This window comes from Wyeomyia smithii, chromosome 1, assembly GCF_029784165.1.
Source record: "Wyeomyia smithii strain HCP4-BCI-WySm-NY-G18 chromosome 1, ASM2978416v1, whole genome shotgun sequence".
Taxonomy (NCBI): domain Eukaryota; kingdom Metazoa; phylum Arthropoda; class Insecta; order Diptera; family Culicidae; genus Wyeomyia; species Wyeomyia smithii.
In genome coordinates, this window is record NC_073694.1 from 113,712,115 (window position 1) to 113,729,223 (window position 17,109).

General features: G+C 45.4%; 1 protein-coding gene across 1 annotated transcript; it reads right to left on the minus strand.

The window, feature by feature from the left end:
- Nucleotides 1–1,159: 1,159 nt before the first annotated feature.
- On the minus strand, nt 1,160–16,834 carry LOC129717095 (uncharacterized). Its single transcript, XM_055666940.1, has 5 exons — nt 16,634–16,834; nt 16,029–16,553; nt 3,920–4,195; nt 3,115–3,823; nt 1,160–2,952 (listed from the first exon to the last, which is right to left on the minus strand). The coding sequence occupies exons 1-5, from the start codon at nt 16,832–16,834 to the stop codon at nt 1,160–1,162; spliced, it is 3,504 nt and encodes a 1,167-aa protein (XP_055522915.1).
- Nucleotides 16,835–17,109: the final 275 nt, after the last annotated feature.

The following is a 17,109-nucleotide window of genomic DNA, read 5'->3' on the forward strand; positions in this document are numbered from 1 at the left end:
GGAACTGTGGTGGGTGTAGTTCGATAGCAGGTCTTACAGCGGTGTATGATATGTCTCACAACACTCCTTCCTCCTAATGGCCAAAATTTAAGTCTAACAACACTTAATAGCAATTGAGGCCCAGCGTGCAAAAGGCGTTCATGGTAAAATCGTAAAAGCAGACGCGTGAAGTAATGGTTGGCTGGTAGAACTACTGGGTGCTTTACATTCTCTGATTCTAATGCGTGCTTAAGACGCCCTCCCAAGCGGATTACCTGATTCTCCGACAGGTATGGATTAAACCATCGTAATGGTGACCTTCTGGAAACCGCTTCCTTTTTCATTAATGCCTTACGCTCCTCAACAAATACTTCCTGTTGGACTAAACTGATCAGTGCGGTTTCCGCTTCCTTCAGTTCTCTGGTAGATAAGAAAGAGGAATCCTTCTTTTCCTTCGTGCGCAGAAGCCGTTTCAAACGTAACCAGTAGGCAGTTCGACGAATTAGGTCTGTGTACGACGAGAAGCGGGTTAGGTATGCGTTATTGAACTCGGTGATCGATGAAACCGTTCCGGCATATACGGTGCGACGTTTTTCCTCTGCTTCTTCTTCTTCTGCTGCCAGTGAAGTTTCTGGAAAACAATGCCATTCATTCTCTTCTTTCGCCAACCACTGCGGTCCCTGCCACCAAAACAGATTGTGTACGATGTCCTCCGGCGCAATCCCTCTGGAAATCAGATCGGCCGGGTTATGGATTCCAGGAACATGGTTCCACTGGGAAATCTCGGTAAGCGATTGAATTGTGGCCACCCGATTGGCCACGTAAGTTGTCCATGTAGCTGGAGTTGCTCGTATCCAACGCAGGACGCAGGTGGAGTCCGTCCAAAAATATACTGGTGCAGTAAATTTTTTTTTGACCGAGAAACCTTCTCGAACAACTGGGCAGCGAGACGAGCTCCGCATAATTCCAGCTTAGGAATGGTTTGCACTTGTAAAGGTGCAACCCGTGATTTGGAGGTTAGTAATCGTACCCATACCTCTCCGTTTGAGTTCCAACTCTTCACGTAGAGACACGCGCCGTACGCTTTCTCCGAAGCGTCTGAAAAGCAGTGAAATTGAATAGACACTGCCTTGGGAATGACTACACAACGTTCGATGCGAATGGTATTAAGCAGAGACAGTTATTGGTGGTACTTGATCCAAATCTCACCCACCGTTGAGGGTAGTGACTGATCCCAATTCAGTCTTTGACCGTTTTCATCACGAAGTGTCCACAACAGCTGCATATAAGTTTTTGCCGAAGTTATTGCCGCTCCCAGCAAACCCAAAGGGTCAAATAATGTAGCAATGACCGACAGAGTGTTTCGTTTCGTAAGCGGTACGCTAGGGTTGAGAATTGGAATCTTAAATTGAAATTTAAGCGTGTCGGTAACTGGCATCCAAGTCAACCCTAAAGTTTTTATCGATGGATCAGGATCCAAATTGATCTCTTCCGATGATTGGATTGCTAGTTTCTCTTTTTGAATCCCACTCAATACATCAGAGCAGTTTGATGCCCATTTTCGTAACCTAAACCCTCCTTTCTTCCTCATCGAATCTAGTTGAACCCGCAAAGTTCGTGCCGATTCCGGATCATCCGACCCTGTTATTACATCGTCCATGTATGTATCCTCCATAATAGCCCTTGCAGCGAACGGAAAATTATCCTTCTCGTCTACCGCCAGTTGTTTCAGCGTCCTGGTCGCCAAGAATGGTGCAGGTTTGGTACCGTACGTCACGGTATTCAGTTCGTAGGTGTCAACATCATGAATTGGAGACGAGCGCCACAGGATACATTGCAATGGGCGGTCTTCCTGACACACCTTAATTTGACGGAACATTTTTTCCACGTCGGACACCAGCATTATTTGCTTCGCTCGACTACGAAGGATTATGGATCGGAGATCTTCTTGTATCACTGGCCCCACCAGTAACAAATCGTTCAACGACTCCCCAGAAGTCGTTTTACAGGAAGCGTCAAAGACCACTCGAACCTTGGTGGTGGTGCTGGACTCCTTGACTACCGGATTATGACGTAGGTAGCATCGCTTAATTGTATTCACCTCAGCCTCTTCGACCTTCCGCATATGCCCGAGCTGCAAGTATTCCTGCATGAAGTTTGTGTATTGTTCGTGTAGTGACTCGTCTCTGGCCAATCTACGCTCCATCCCTTGAAGCCGCCGAAATGCGATGTCCCGTGACTCGCCTAACCTTGAGAGAATGGCTTCATCCTTTGGTAAGGAGACGGTGTACCTACCGTCAGGGTTACGTTTGATCGTTTGCAGCTCTCCGCAACGCTTTTCCTCCAATGAAAGAGCCTTACCAGACTCTATTTCCTCGCAAGACCAAAACCGGGTGATCAATTTGTCCAAACTATCCACCGCTGAAAGATTGCATTTGATTTGAAGAGACTGTGTTTGATGTGTATGCCCGCCGCAGGCAACCCAACCGAAAACGGATTCACTGAGTGTTGGCATATGTTGTCCCAGAGAAATCCTTCTACCAGTCTCGAAGAAATCGAAGAAGGCCTCTATGCCCAGTACCAAGTCCACCGCTTTAGACTCGAAAAATGTCGGATCTGCCAATTGCACTCCGTTCGGAATCTCCCACCGCTCCGTATTTATATTGCTGGTAGGAAGATTCACCGTGACCTTCGGAAGTACTAAAAAGCTTAATTCTCTTGAAAATGATGATATACGGGAACGTATCGTAGCTCGAATTTTTTGCTTAACCTTGATAGTCGTATGTCCAATGCCAAGGACTGAGACTTCCACTCGATCGCGGCTCACCTTCAGCCTTTGACTCAATCGTTCAGTGACGAAGTTGCTTTCCGATCCAGAATCTAGTAAAGCGCGGGCAGGATACCGGTTACCGTCATCATCCTCGATTATGACGACAGCTGTAGCTAACAGAACCTTAGCAGAATATTGATGTTCTGCACCCGAAACGAACACGTTTGTGGCAGCCAGGTTTGCCACTTAAGATGATTCGTCCTGCATAGCTGGCTTGTCAGCACGAGAAGCAGCTGAAACCTTTGCATCACGATTCCTTTCCGGTTTGAAACAGACCAATGTGTGGTGGCGACTCTTGCAATTACGGCAAGAATATTTGGATTGGCAATCTTTAGCCATGTGACCTGCCCTGAAGCAGTTGCGGCATAACGAGTTAGATTTCAGTAAAGCATCTCTGTCGGCCACATTCATGTGTTGGAAAGTATTACATTGGTAGAGAGAGTGGTTCGACAAGCAAGCTACACAGCGTCCTCCAGACACTTGAGATGAATTGCAGTTTGTCCTGGTCATCAACGCTCTTTGTTTTTGCTGCGGTTGGTGCTGCTGAATTCCCTTGTTATCCACGGGCCGCTGTGGGAGGCACTGCAAAACCTGTATTTTACGGTGAAAGAAATCAAGCAGGTCTACCAAAGAATCCTTCTCACGTGATGCCGACATCTCCTCCCACCCCCTCCGAGTAACGGGATCGAGCCGTGCCGTAAGGAAATTAACAAGTAAAAGGTCCTTGAAATCGGCTAATTGCACCACCTGATCGAGAGTCTGTATAATTTTCTCGAACTCTTCCACCAGGGCATTCAGCTCCATTGCGGATTCCTTAGAGAGCATTGGAAGCTTGAACAACGAGATAACCTGCCGCTTCTTTAACAATTTGCTGTTGTTATACCGTTTTAACAACAAATCCCACGCCACCTGATAATTGGCTTTTGTAATCTGCAACGGATCGATCAGGCTCTTGGGTTCTCCTTGCAAACACCCCTTCAAATAATGGAATTTTTCCACCTCGGGTAGGTCCTCCTTCCAGTGAATGAGTTAGGTGAAAAGATCCCGGAAGCTTAACCATTCGTCGATGTTTCCATTGAATGTCTGCAGTTGAATTTGTGGTAGGCGAACATGGTCGGTGCCATTCCGCATTGACGAATCTCCAGCACTGCTTGATTGCTCAAGGACTTGCGGCGCCTGCAGTTCCCTAGTTTTATCCATTAGGAAAGATTTGGCTTCGTAGTAGCGATCACTAAACTCCATTCGCTCCTTTTCAAACGCGTTTCCTTCAGCATCGTAGTCATCGTGGGAAAATATTTCGACTAAGGTGCCACTAAACGCTTCCCAAAGCTCCTCCAACTTACCCAAGCGTATTTGGACCTCGGTAATTGTGTTGGACTCCTTAAACTTTTGAACAAATCGCCAAATATCGTTGAAGGAGAGCTGTATTTCCTTCAACCTGGCAGTTGATTAGTTCTCGAGATGTGCACAAATTTGTGTTTCATCCAACTATTATGGACATATTAGTCACCCCTTAAAACATCCACATGCCAAATTCGGTTTCATTTGCTTGGTTTGTTCTTGAGTTGTGCAGAAATTTATGTTTCATTTGTATGGGACCCCTGTCTTCCAGAAGAGGGAGGGGTCTCAAACTATCATAGGAACCTTTATCGGCACCAAAAACCCCTACATACAAATTTTCACGTCGATCGGTTCGATAGTTTTCGGGCCTATATGGATCAGACAGACAGACAGACTGGACTGCATTTTTATATGTAAAGATTACAACATCAATATTTTAGAACCTAAATAGTGAATATACATTTATTGGATTGAAGCGTTCATGTAAATCTATTTTTACAAATAAAAAAATTGAATGAGAAAGGCTGGGTCTGACCGCTAGGCGGATTAATTTAGGTTTTTTCAATGTGGCCTTAATTCAATTACCAAGGGGTCGAATGTAGTATAAAACCAAATAAAATCTATATTTCATTATCTTTATTTTAAATCTGTATTATCATCATCTAAGCACTCGTCGAGCATATTAGTAATTGCACTCAATGCATTTTCAAAGAATGCATTTTTTCTTGTGGCTCTGGTATCAGCAAAAACCTTATGAAAATCAATGTTTGAGAATTGATTGATTAATTATTACCAACCAATATTCATGACGTTCTCGTACATACATCAACGCTTTATTTTTACTAACTTGTATTAGCTCAAGCTTAAAAAAAGCAAAACCTTGGTGCTTCATTCCGATCCGTAACTCAACCTTCTGTTTATTTTATACAGACTGTCTGTATTAGCTCAAGCTTATTTTGCCTATATAACGTAGCAAAGGGGGCGAAAAACGATTTTATTTGTTCTAACGATAAATACATTTCCGGTTTGAATTGCCTAATTCCTGCAGAAGGGTGTACTTTTGAAATCATTCCTTTATGAGCATCTTCCGGGAGTATTTTTTCTAATGGTAATTTAATTCTTTAAAGGGCACATTAAAAAAAGGCTCAACAAAAAGTATCACGTGGCTTTGTTGACATTCGTTCATTCTCCTGTTGGCTCCAAAAATAACCTCTCATTCCATCGTGTAACGTCGAATAAAAGCCGAGAGTAATTATTTTACGATTTGAGCAGTTTCTAAATATAAGATTTTGAAGAGCCTGTTTACCCCACAAACCCCTTCTCCTTTCAAATTTTGCAAGCTATTGCATTATTGCATAAACAAACATAACCTGAAAATTATAGCTCAATGGAAGAACAATGACACAAAACGGAGTTTCGGTTCTCGCACAATGGGTTCGAAATGATGGCCAATAACATGTTCTAGAAAAAATGTATTTTCTCAGGCATCTTTATAACGGCGCATTTTTTGAATATATCTCTATTAATATAACTATAACTCTATTTCTGGCTGCCACAAAAACATGTCGACCAAGGACTTCGTCTTTGGGCATACTCCACGGACTCAAGTCGTCCGGACTTCTGTTTCCGTGTTTTTTGAACACTATGTAATCAAAATTATTTCCTATTTGAAGCGTATGCTTCTTTAAGAATTCTGCTCCGATTAATCCGTCGCTTGGCAAATTTTCTAATATATGAAATTGCGTCGGGATCAAAAAGTCTCCGACTATTAAATCCAACATAATTGTACCTGAGGTTCGCACAATGTCTTGGCCGATACCTCCAAAAGTGGTTACATCCTGTGTATTTACCGGTACATTCAAAAGATTCACAATGCGTGCATTAATTATATTCGCACATGCACCTGTATCTAAGATCAGGTTTAACGTAAATTTGACATTCTGCTTAGCCAGTAGCTTTTACCCATGCTGAGCAACCTAAGCTGAACAGCTAAAGCCCTTGGTCTCCCCGGGACCGCCGTTAGGCATTACTTCAGGGAGAGGGCCCGTCGTGCTTTTCGCACTTACCTCTATGGGTAGCAGAGCAGCCTATACAGGCCAGTTAGTTAACCGTTAACTAACTGGGGCACGTCGATGGTTTCCCGAACGTGAGCTTGTCGTCGATCATAACCCCCAGAAGCTTCAACGAGCGTTTTGAGGCGATAGTGCATGCACCGGCACTAATCGATGCCTCCTGCTCAGACTTTCTGTTATTTACAACAATAACTTTAGTCTTATGGTGCGCTAGCTCCAGTTTCCTGGAGTGCCTTTAACTCTACCTCTCTAGTAGACTCGCCATAGACCTCAAGAGTTATGTCATCTGCGAAGCCCACGATCACCACCCCTGGAGGGAGTGTTAGTTTTAACACGCCGTCATACATAGCGTTCCACAGTACCGGACCCAGGATGGAACCTTGCGGTACACCTGCGGTAACCGGAACGCTTTTCTGACCCTCGTTTGTGTTATACACTAGCACTCGATTCTGAAAGTAGTTGGCCAGAATCTTGTACAGCGGCGTCGGCACTCTGAGACTCTGTAGCGCTAAGGCTATGGAGTCCCAGCTGGCACTGTTAAACGCGTTCTTCACGTCGAGCGTGACGATCGCGCAGTAACGAATGCCCCTCCTCTTGCGTTGGATTGCAACCTCAGCCGTTCTGGTGACGGAGAGAATTGCATCCACTGTGGACCTACCTTTTCGAAAACCGAACTGGTTGCTTGATAGACCGTTCTCACTTTCTGTATATTTCATCAGTCTATTGAGGATTACCCTCTCAAGCACCTTGCCCGCCGTGTCCAGCAGGCAGATTGGTCTGTATGCCGATGGGTCACCTGGTGGTTTCCCAACCTTCGGCAACAGCACCAGCCTCTGGCGCTTCCACACGTCCGGGAAGAGGCAGTCGTCGAGGCAATTCTGCATGACCGCCCTGAACAACCCGGGGGCTTCTTTGATGGCCGTCTTGATGGCCAAGTTTGGGATTCCGTCTGGTCCCGGAGCCTTGCCCACCTTCAGGGAGTTTGCGATCTCGATCAATTCATCTTCCGTCACCCTTACCGCATCGTCAGCCTCTGCACGGCTGCCGTCACTCACGGTAGGTGGTGACTCGTCAGCCGGAGGCCAGGGACTTGGTTCGTGGCTTGGGAAGAGGCCCTGAATGATCGTTTCTAGCATCGCTGGTGATTGTTCGGCCGGGGCTAGCGCACCTCTAGTCTTGGTCATAACGATCCTGTAGGCGTCACCCCACGGGTTCGAATTGGCACTGGCGCAGAGTCGTTCGAAACAGGCTCGTTTGCTGGCTCTGATTGCGCTCTTAAGCGTTGCCTTAGCGGATCTGAATGCGACACCGCGTTCCGCTCTTTGCTCGTCAGAACGTGCGCGTTGCATCCTCCGTCTTGCACGGAGGCATGCGTTGCGCAGGCCTGCTATCGTATCGCTCCACCAGTATGTCGATGGCCTACCCTCTCTAGGCGGACGAGACCTAGGCATCGTGGCGTCGCACGCCCATGACAGCATCGAATTTAGATGGTCCACATCCGGGAGCAGTTCACCCCCTTCGTGCTTCCATCTAATTGCCTACCCAAAAACATCTGCATCGAAATGCAATGTTTTCCAGCCGTAGAAGGATGGAATATTGGCCCTACTCGCTGCTTGCTTCCGCACGCCTACCTCATAGCGGATCGATTGGTGATCGCTATTCGTGTAGCTGTCGTCTACCCTCCAGTTCGTGATCAGTCCCGGGCTGCAGAACGTCACATCGATAATCGATTCGGCACCGTTTCTACTGTAGGTGCATTTTGTACCAACGTTAGCCAAGTCTAAGTTGAGCTTTGCCAAAGCTTCCAACAAGACCTGGACCCTCTGGTTTGTACAGCGACTCCCCCACTCGACAGCCCAAGCGTTGAAGTCACCCGCAACCACCAACGGCCATAGGCCCGTCAGTTCCACGGTTGCTTGATCGACCATCTGCGCGAACGTTTCGGTAGACCAACTTGGCGGAGCATAGCAACTGCAGTAGAATACTCCATCCACTTTGGCAATAACGTACCCCTCTCTGGAGGTCGACACAATCTCCTGAACCGGGGACCTGCCTGTCGTGCAAATGGCCGTCTTCCCAGACTTGTCCGATACCCAGTTACCGTTTCCGGTTGGGATACGGTATGGGTCCGAGACGATGGCCACGTCCGACAACGACTCAGCAGCCGCTTGGTGTAGCAACTGCTGCGCCGCATAGCAGTGGTTCAGGTTTAACTGTATCACCCTCAGTCCTGCGGCTTAGTAGCCGGCCGTGCAGCCGGACACTTGGGGCCTCCCATGGCGTGTTTGGCGTCCCGTTTACCGGTGCATACCAGACACTTGGGAGGTGCACCGCAGTCCCGTGCCTTGTGGCCTGCGCCACCGCAGCGGCGGCATAAATTGGACCTGTCGGGCCCTTTGCACGACCAGTATTTATGCTCCCGCTCAAAGCACCTGAAATAAACGTCAGGCTGTTGGAAGGTGCCCAGAGGGCAGACCGACCAACCCACCTTCAACGTGGCCTTCTTCAGGGCGTTGTTACCCTCCGCTAGTGGAAGCTTAATGGTAGCAACCTGGGTGCCGGCCGGGCCCCTGCGGAGACGAACTGCCTTTGCGGTCACTACCACTCCACACTCTCGTTCGAAGGCTTGTGCTATGTCGCACCTTTCGGTGATCTCGTCCAGGTTTTTAAGCTGGAGAGTCACTTCAGGAGTGAGGGCTCGGATTTGAACCTCCTCGCCTAGCACTTCCTGGGCCGTCTTTTTATAGGCACAGCCCTTACCCTTCGCCTCTTTGCGGAGTTCGAGGATCATCTCGCCGGTGCGTGACCGACGAATTGACCTGACGTCCGTGCCGAGGTCTTTGAGCTTGGGATCGCCTCTCATGGCCTTCAAGACTTCGGCGTACTTAGACGCATCGGTCTTGAAAATGAGCGCGTCACCCTTGCTCCGCCTACTCGCCCCTTGCGGCTTCTAATTGCGGTCGCCGCGCTTCGCGCGTCGTTCCCGCTTCTGCCGCTTTTTATTCACCACGGTGGTCCAATCCGTGGCTTCGTCGTTTGCCGGTTCGCTGTTTGCCGGTTCTTTGCTCGGCTGGACCGACGAGCCAGCTTCCTGGCTGTCACCGAACAACCGCCTTCGTTGCGTCCTGGGTGGCGTTTCCCCCGGAGAGCCCCTCGCACGTTTGCCAGTCGGTTCAGTTGAACAGACTTCGGCAAACGATGCTGCAGCTGTTTGTGTGTATTTAGACACAGCTGCAGCACTCCCTTTTTTAGGCTGGTTGAGCCTCGCCTCTAGCGCGAGTGCCTTGCTTCCGGCATCGTTAGCCCGTTTAAGGGCTTGCGAAAGCTCGGACTTTGCGCTGCAAACGTTCATACGTTACAACAGAAGACATTGTTTCAGGTCTTTTGATATGTTGCTACGTTCGTCCGTGAACTTGAGTATTTCATCAAGTTGTACGGACACCGCCTCCACGCTTGGGAACTTATTCATGTGGCTTTCTACCGCAGAGAGTAGCATAGCCCCAGATATCTGTTCCCGCTCCTTGACAGTTTTAGGTGTTTCCACCTTGCCACCAGTCTTCACCGTTCCGGTTGGTGCTGGCTTAGGCGTGCCCGCCTTTGGCCCAACTCGGAACTCCCCTGTCGGTGTCGCAAAAGGTGTACCAACCTGTGCGCCGCCTTTACCGGCATCGGCCAGTCTCGGTGGAGACCGGGCGATGCCCCGCCTGGCAAACGGGTTTACTAACCCGTCCGCCCCATCCACTACCTTCGCCTCTTCGTCGATTTTATGAGTAAACATTTTGGTTAAAAGGGTCCCCCTTCCAGCCGCTATCCTTGGTCATGGTGGAGTGGTCGCCTATATGGTCCCATGGTGGCCTATGCCGGAGCAGTGAGGTCATGGCTAGTGAAGGTCGCCATAGCCCCTCATGAGCAACTATGACGCCTCCCGACCGGCGTAAGTCAGGAAAGGGCATCTGATCCCACTCCTGCCTGATTCCCATCAGGCAATGACCGCGGAACGTACTGGAAGGCCTGCCAGGTTTTACGGGACGGAGACCACTGCAGCCGTATGCCACCTCGCCGTTTCAAGCCGTTGTCACACGACTTTACTAAGGGAGCTCGGTGCAGGTGCCAGCCCTACGTCGTGGTATAAAATCGTATTCCCTCTCAAAAACCTAAAACACAGCGACCAGTACACCATAATTGGGACCTTACTGGTATCAGCCCCAATAGGCAGGTTAGTGCATTTGGATGATGGGAGCGGCACTACTCGCTCCGTCGAAGCTGTTTACGGGTGGCCGTGGCTTTTACGGGGAATCGACTGCCCAATGCCCGAAACCCCACCACTCCCAAGGCAAGCTCCCGCTGCCGGTCCAGGACTAATTGATGCTATCACACACCTATCGGTGGTCACACACGCGTGCATGGCCTCGACGGTCGCCAGGCGTCGACCCGTGGTGGCCTGCAGCTCGGCCAATGCTTAGCCAGTAGGCTTAACATTAAGTGCCCTCTGACATCGTAATATACTCGCTTAGCCACACAAGCACTGTTGTCTCTTATGTGATTGCATGCGGTCCTCCAATCGGCTATTTCTATATTGCTGGGCTCATCGGTACATCTCCGCCAGTCAACATCTTCGCAAATTTCTGCTAAATCCTCGTTAAAATATTCCTGAGAACAGGATCCAAAATACCTTCTTTTTGCAAATTACTACTTCTTTCATTAATGTTGGCTACCATAGGCATCCGGGTATACGAATTCCTGTACCTCCTATCAGTTGATCCATGTTGACCATAATAATTATATTTCCAACCATGGGCGTAGTTCCCTTGGCTCCGTCGGTATGATCGCGCTGTGCGATAATTGTATTTGGATCGTTTACCGTCGCTAGATCCACATATATTGTTATAATTATTTTGCTTGTAAATTATTCTATCTCTATTTTTGTAATTATAATCTTCATTTCTTCCAAGACGGCTGTTGCTATAATCAGCGTCTTTGTGATTAATTGTAAAAACATTTCTGCTACTATTAAATTGTCTAAGTGCATCGCGCTGTCTTTCGACCAATTCTAGGCCCTGAATTCTATTTTCTATTTCCGAGATATGATTACGCTCATGGTAGTAATCCTCTAAGTCGTCTAGCAGCTCTTCTAACTTAAATGCTCGTTTACCTTGAGCAGCTTCTTTCAATGCGGTGTCACACAAACCCACCATAAAATGTAATCGAAGACTAACTATCATGCATGACTTCGTACAATTAGTTTCGTAGGAGTCGATTTGCTCCTTAATTTTCAATATCCTCTTTTTATAATCAGGAAAGGTCTCATTCGCCTCCTGTTTCAATGTTTCTACTTGACTTATAACTGCCTCGATGCGTATATTATCCCCAAATTCCTTTAATAAATTCTGCTTAACCTGTGGCCAAGCGTTTGCGTTAATTCTATATATTGCGGCAGCAGCTCTGCCTTTTAGTTTTAATAGAATAATATAAACCAGTGGAGCGTGTGATACTCCTTCTAGTATCTCCCGAGCAAAATGCTCGATATGATAAACGAACGCTTCTAGTCCGTCTAGCGATCCATCAAATTCTGGGATGCACTGCATGGCATCTGCTTTTGGAAACGTGTACTCCATTATTAATTAAAATTTTATATATATATATTTCTTAAAAAACAATAAAAGGTACTGCGGAATAAATACAATAAGACTATAAAAGGCTTATGTAGCCTTCTTCCTCTTTTTCCTAGGTATCACTAACGATTCTGTTGACCAGATGTGATAACGTAGCGTGACCGACTCTAATTTCTTCGTCGCGCCATCAAAAAATTCTGAACACCAAGTTTCGAACCATTTAGTGTCAACGGTTCAACGTTTATCTTTATTAATTAAATAAATAACTTTAGGTTTTCATAATAACTAAATGATTATATAAAAAAAAAATCATTTCTATTTAGTGTAATTAAATTAATCAAAGATTGTAAATGTTTACATTAGATGGCGTAAGGTGCCATTCCTTATTCATGAAATAATATTTTAACGTAAACTTTCAACATTATATATCTCTGCCGTCGGTTACTATTTACTCTACCGGTGGATATGTCACCATCGCTGCGTGCGTTGCGCTTATAGATGTATCCATTTTTTTACCCTCTTAGCAATTCACCGCTACTGGTAAGCCACCGGGTTCTCTTTGCTTATGGTAGCAAAACGTTCTTACCATTGGCCATTCAAATTGATGCTTACAAAATACGACCTTGGCCGTGGCTGGCACAGCTGATCGCAATAACACTGCAAAATTCATAAACAGAGACAGCGTACCCGACAATTAGTACAACTGACTAACTTTTGTATGCAACGTGTGAGCGCGCTATTCGTAGTTACCGCTCTCATGCTCTTTATTGGACATTAATGAAATGCGACTTTGCCCCTTTATATTTGCTAACGATGACGTAGCCACCCGTGTGCTAAAACTCTCTCTTAGAATAATTAAGGTGAGTTCCATGTGCGCAACTCTGCGAGTATCTGTTTGCGTTCTCGAATTCGATTTGCTAGCGCCCGTTTGCTTCCCGCTCTAGCACTTTAATTATTTTGTTGGGCAAATGAACGAAAATCGCTTGCGTGCACTTGTCGTGCCGAGAGTTTTATTGCTAGCCGTTTGAGCAATAAAATCACCCGCGCAGCAGCGGCGCGAATTGATTGTTTATACAAATTGGCCTCTTGACCCAAGTAGATGTGATAACCTGTAAATCGTTATAATTACGAACCACTGAAGAATTGTTACGATTGTAGTTCGCCTAATGTAGTCTCCAAGGTCATTTATGTCTCCTAATGTGTATCTCTCCGTCGTTCTCTTCTATCGTCAATAGCTCCTAAATGGCTTTATATTTGGTAGTTTTTTGTTCTATCAGTTTAAAAAAAAAATCAATAGATGTTAATTCACAAATTTTACTGCGTCGAACGATACAAAAAAAAACTCTTCCGTTAAAATTTCAGCTGCAATATTTAAACATAAATATTTCTTACTATGTGCTTCTCACCCGAATATCCTTGGTATAGGGCCGGCCATTGTCGTGGACATTGTTTCTGCTCAGCCTGAAGGGCTTTTGCCAAAGCCCCTAGTCCCTGGTCGTTCCTCTGGGGACTGTTTGGGGTTGGGTTCCCAAGACCTCTTTTCTTTACTCCCTGTCGGCCGTGAGAGATTCAAAGGTCCTCAGGGTCGGCTCCGGGTCTACTTCGGAACCAAGAATTCAACTAATTTATATTTTTATTAGTTTTTATTTTAAACCACTCACTCTGCTTGTCCGAATGTGGGGGGAGGCACGTGGCCTGCGCTGGTTGCTCTAGCGGTACCGCTGCTGCTCTGCACGGTGCTCGTCGCGATGGTCGCCGCAATGCTCGTCGCGATGCCGTTGGTGGAGGGGACAACAGCCCATCGTGGTTCCTGTCCAGGATGACTACGACCTCACAAGCTGCGTCAAACCGGGGGTCCGGTCGGTGGCTTTTCCGCCTGGATTCAGCCAGACTATATTAACAGGTCCTGACTTATTTTTGTTAACCGGCTCACTAATTTTTTGGGTGCTAAATTTCACTTCAATGGCCTTCCTTTGTATAGAATTGGTTCTCGTTTGTGGGGTCTTCACCCAGTAATCACGTCTTTACTCGTCGCCGGTCAGGTCAAGAAGACAGTATCCGGCTCCCAAGCTTCTCTACCACCTATCAGCATTTCCATCTGCCACTCTCTCCGTGCATGGTGCAGCAGATTTCGTGCGGTGCATCAGCAGGGTTGTATTTTTATATTTTTAGTACAAATATTTTTTTTATTATTTATGACGTTATTGTCCACTGGAGTTTTAATATTAATTTTAATCCCTACATTTAATTATTAACACTCTGACTTTATTAATATTAGTATTTTAACGAACATAAATATAATTACAATTAAACGCATGCCCAACCTAAACATAAACCAAAATACATCAAGATCGTATCTACTACACTACACTACTTATTCCCTTGCTTGCACTCTCCTACAGGGGCATTGTAGGGCAAGAGTTGCGCAACGGTAACATTACCCCATACTCCCTCTAAATAAATTAATTACTATCAGTAATTAATTTATTTCTGAAAACTTACTTGTTTTAGTCATAGGCCCAGGTTTGGGCTCTGCCTTTATGCAAATTCCGACTTTTAGAAGAGCAACTATACAAACGCTAAAGAAATTGAATAGATGGTTTTCAAACTACCAAGTGCTCATTATTTTAATCGTTTTTACTCTTCAAATCTATTAATCGATCTTCACTTCCAATAATCTCAATTCTCATTAGATTGAGAGGAAGGTGGAAAATACTTTTATTTTCTTGGCAAATTATCTGTGATCAAGAAGAATTCTAATGTTTGTTATTGACAATCGTTGTCGTAAAATGTAAATCTACTTTGATCAGTTTTAATTCCTATTGCAAATATTTTGGATGTTGTGATTTTAATTTATTTTTATTATAGCTTCACTTCCTGCCGTTATAATAAAGGTCAACCGGTCTGAACTCTCCTGCGCAACATATGATTTTCATTTGCCATTGTTATTCTCATTCATCGGTTTTGTCATATATGCAAATTATAATTGCAGATAGCAAGTTTCTATAATACTTAATACATTGAATTAATTTTGAAGTTTGAAAAGTGATATGACATTCTACACTAGATTTGATCATATCCGCCGTCTTTCTTCTCTCAAAACAATTAAATATCTTTCCTTACAACGAGTAATATCAAATTAAAAGGTAAATTACTTTAACAAAACAAACATTCAGAAAGCTTTAAATTGAGGTTAAGGTAGATTCAAGGGCTTGCTGGTTTGAGATCAGCAGCTGAGAAAACACCCAAGTTCTTGCCTTTTTCATCACAAAGTTCATAAGAACTTGTTCCCCTTCTTGCCATTACCGTACACGGAATATAAGCTGGTCCCAGCTTCGCGTTATATGCGTTGCCTGCAGAAGATAAGGCAAAATTCCGCTTGAAGACTTTTTGTCCTACTGAGTAGACTGGAGCTGTTTTACGAAATCGTAAATTATAATTTCGACAGCTCTTCGCATGGGCTTTTTGTAAATTTTTGGAGACGATATCAAAAATTTTCCGATCGACATTTAATTTAGCTGCTAATCTCTCATTTTCAGAAAGTTCACTAAAATCGGGCTCTAATCTATGTTCTTCACCAGTGGCGACAATTTCGTGGCCATAAATAATACGATATGGGGAAAAACCAGTCGACGAATGTCGGGTATTATTAATGGTACATTCTACTTCGGATATTCGAGTGTCCCATAAACGTTGATCGAATTTTACGTAGGTTCTTATGCAAGCATTGATGCTACGGTTTAGCCTTTCAACAGGATTGGCTTGGCTATGATGTCTTGCGTTAGTCCAATGGTGGACTTTATACCTACTCAAGAAGGCTTTAAAATCTTTACTTAGAAAGCAGGTAGCATTGTCACTAATTAGAATTTCCGGGGTAGAGTACCGACGGAACCACTGCTCTTCTAGTGCTTTGATCACTAGTTCCGTAGAGATCTTCTTAACTGGCACCAGCATGGTGTATTTTGAGAAAAGGTCTAAGAGAACTAGCAGATGCATGTTACCAGTTTTACTCCGTGGTAAGGATTGAATAAAGTCAATCGATAAAATTTGGAACGGTTTAGTAGCTAATCTGGGTTGCCCCCTTTCTGGATGCTGCGAGACATTCGATGGTTTGAATTCCTTGCATGCTTGACAATTTCGCACATATTTTTTGATGCCTTTAGCCCTATTTGGCCAAAAATAGCGCTGCCTCACTTTGTCTAGCAGCTTTTCATAGCCAATATGAAAAGCGTTATCGTGTTCAGTCTGAAGAATTTCATACCGAAAATTCTCAGGAACACAGAGCTTCCATTCATACCGATAATCGAAAACGTCGGTCTTCGTCGGCACGAACTTATAAAGTTTACCGTTCTCAATTTTATAGTCCAAATTAATATCTGGTGCTTCTTCAACCCTCTTAAGCAATCCTGCATACCAGTTATCGTCGGTCCCTGCTTTAAATTCGAGAGCTTCCACTGCCCGCGATAAAGCGTCTGGGATAATGTTATCTCTTCCTCGACGATGCCTTATTTCTAAATCGTACCCTTGAAGTTCAATACTCCATCTACTCAGCCGAGAGGACGTTCTCCACTTCCCCTTCATAATATGGGTGAGTGCAGATGCATCGGTTATCACGACAAAGTGCGTACCTTCTATGTATGGTCGGAACTTTTCTATGGCTAAAATTACAGCCAGTCCCTCTTTTTCGGTCGCAGCGTAAGCCTGTTGCGCCGGCGAAAGCTTTTGAGAAAAATACGCAATAATTTTCTCTCCATCTCGGTGTTTTTGGGCTAGCACGGCGGCAACAGCGCTATCACTACATCGGTTTGCACTTCAAAGGGCAAGTCAAAATCGGGATTACTGAGCACGGGAGACGTAACTAAGCTTTCTTTGATGCGTATGAAAGCTTTTTCAGCTTCGTCATTCCATACGATCGTTTTCGGCTTTTTGCGGAGGAGATTGGTGAGTGGGGTACTCATCTCACTGAACATCGGAATGAACCGCCTATAGTAGTTCGCCATTCCTAGAAATCGACGAAGAGCGCGAATGGAATTGGGTCGCTCATAATTTACGATGGGTTCTATTCTCTCAGGATTAGGCCTGAGAGAATATAGCCAAGGTAGGGTAGCTCAGAAACGCAAAATTTAGATTTGTCGAGATTAATAGAAAGATTAGCGGCTCTCAACCGCTTAGCTACTTCCCGCAAACTTTTAATATGGGCTTCAAATGTGTCGCTAACTACCACAATATCGTCTAGATAGACGAACACATTTGGTTCCAATTCACCGTATCCCAG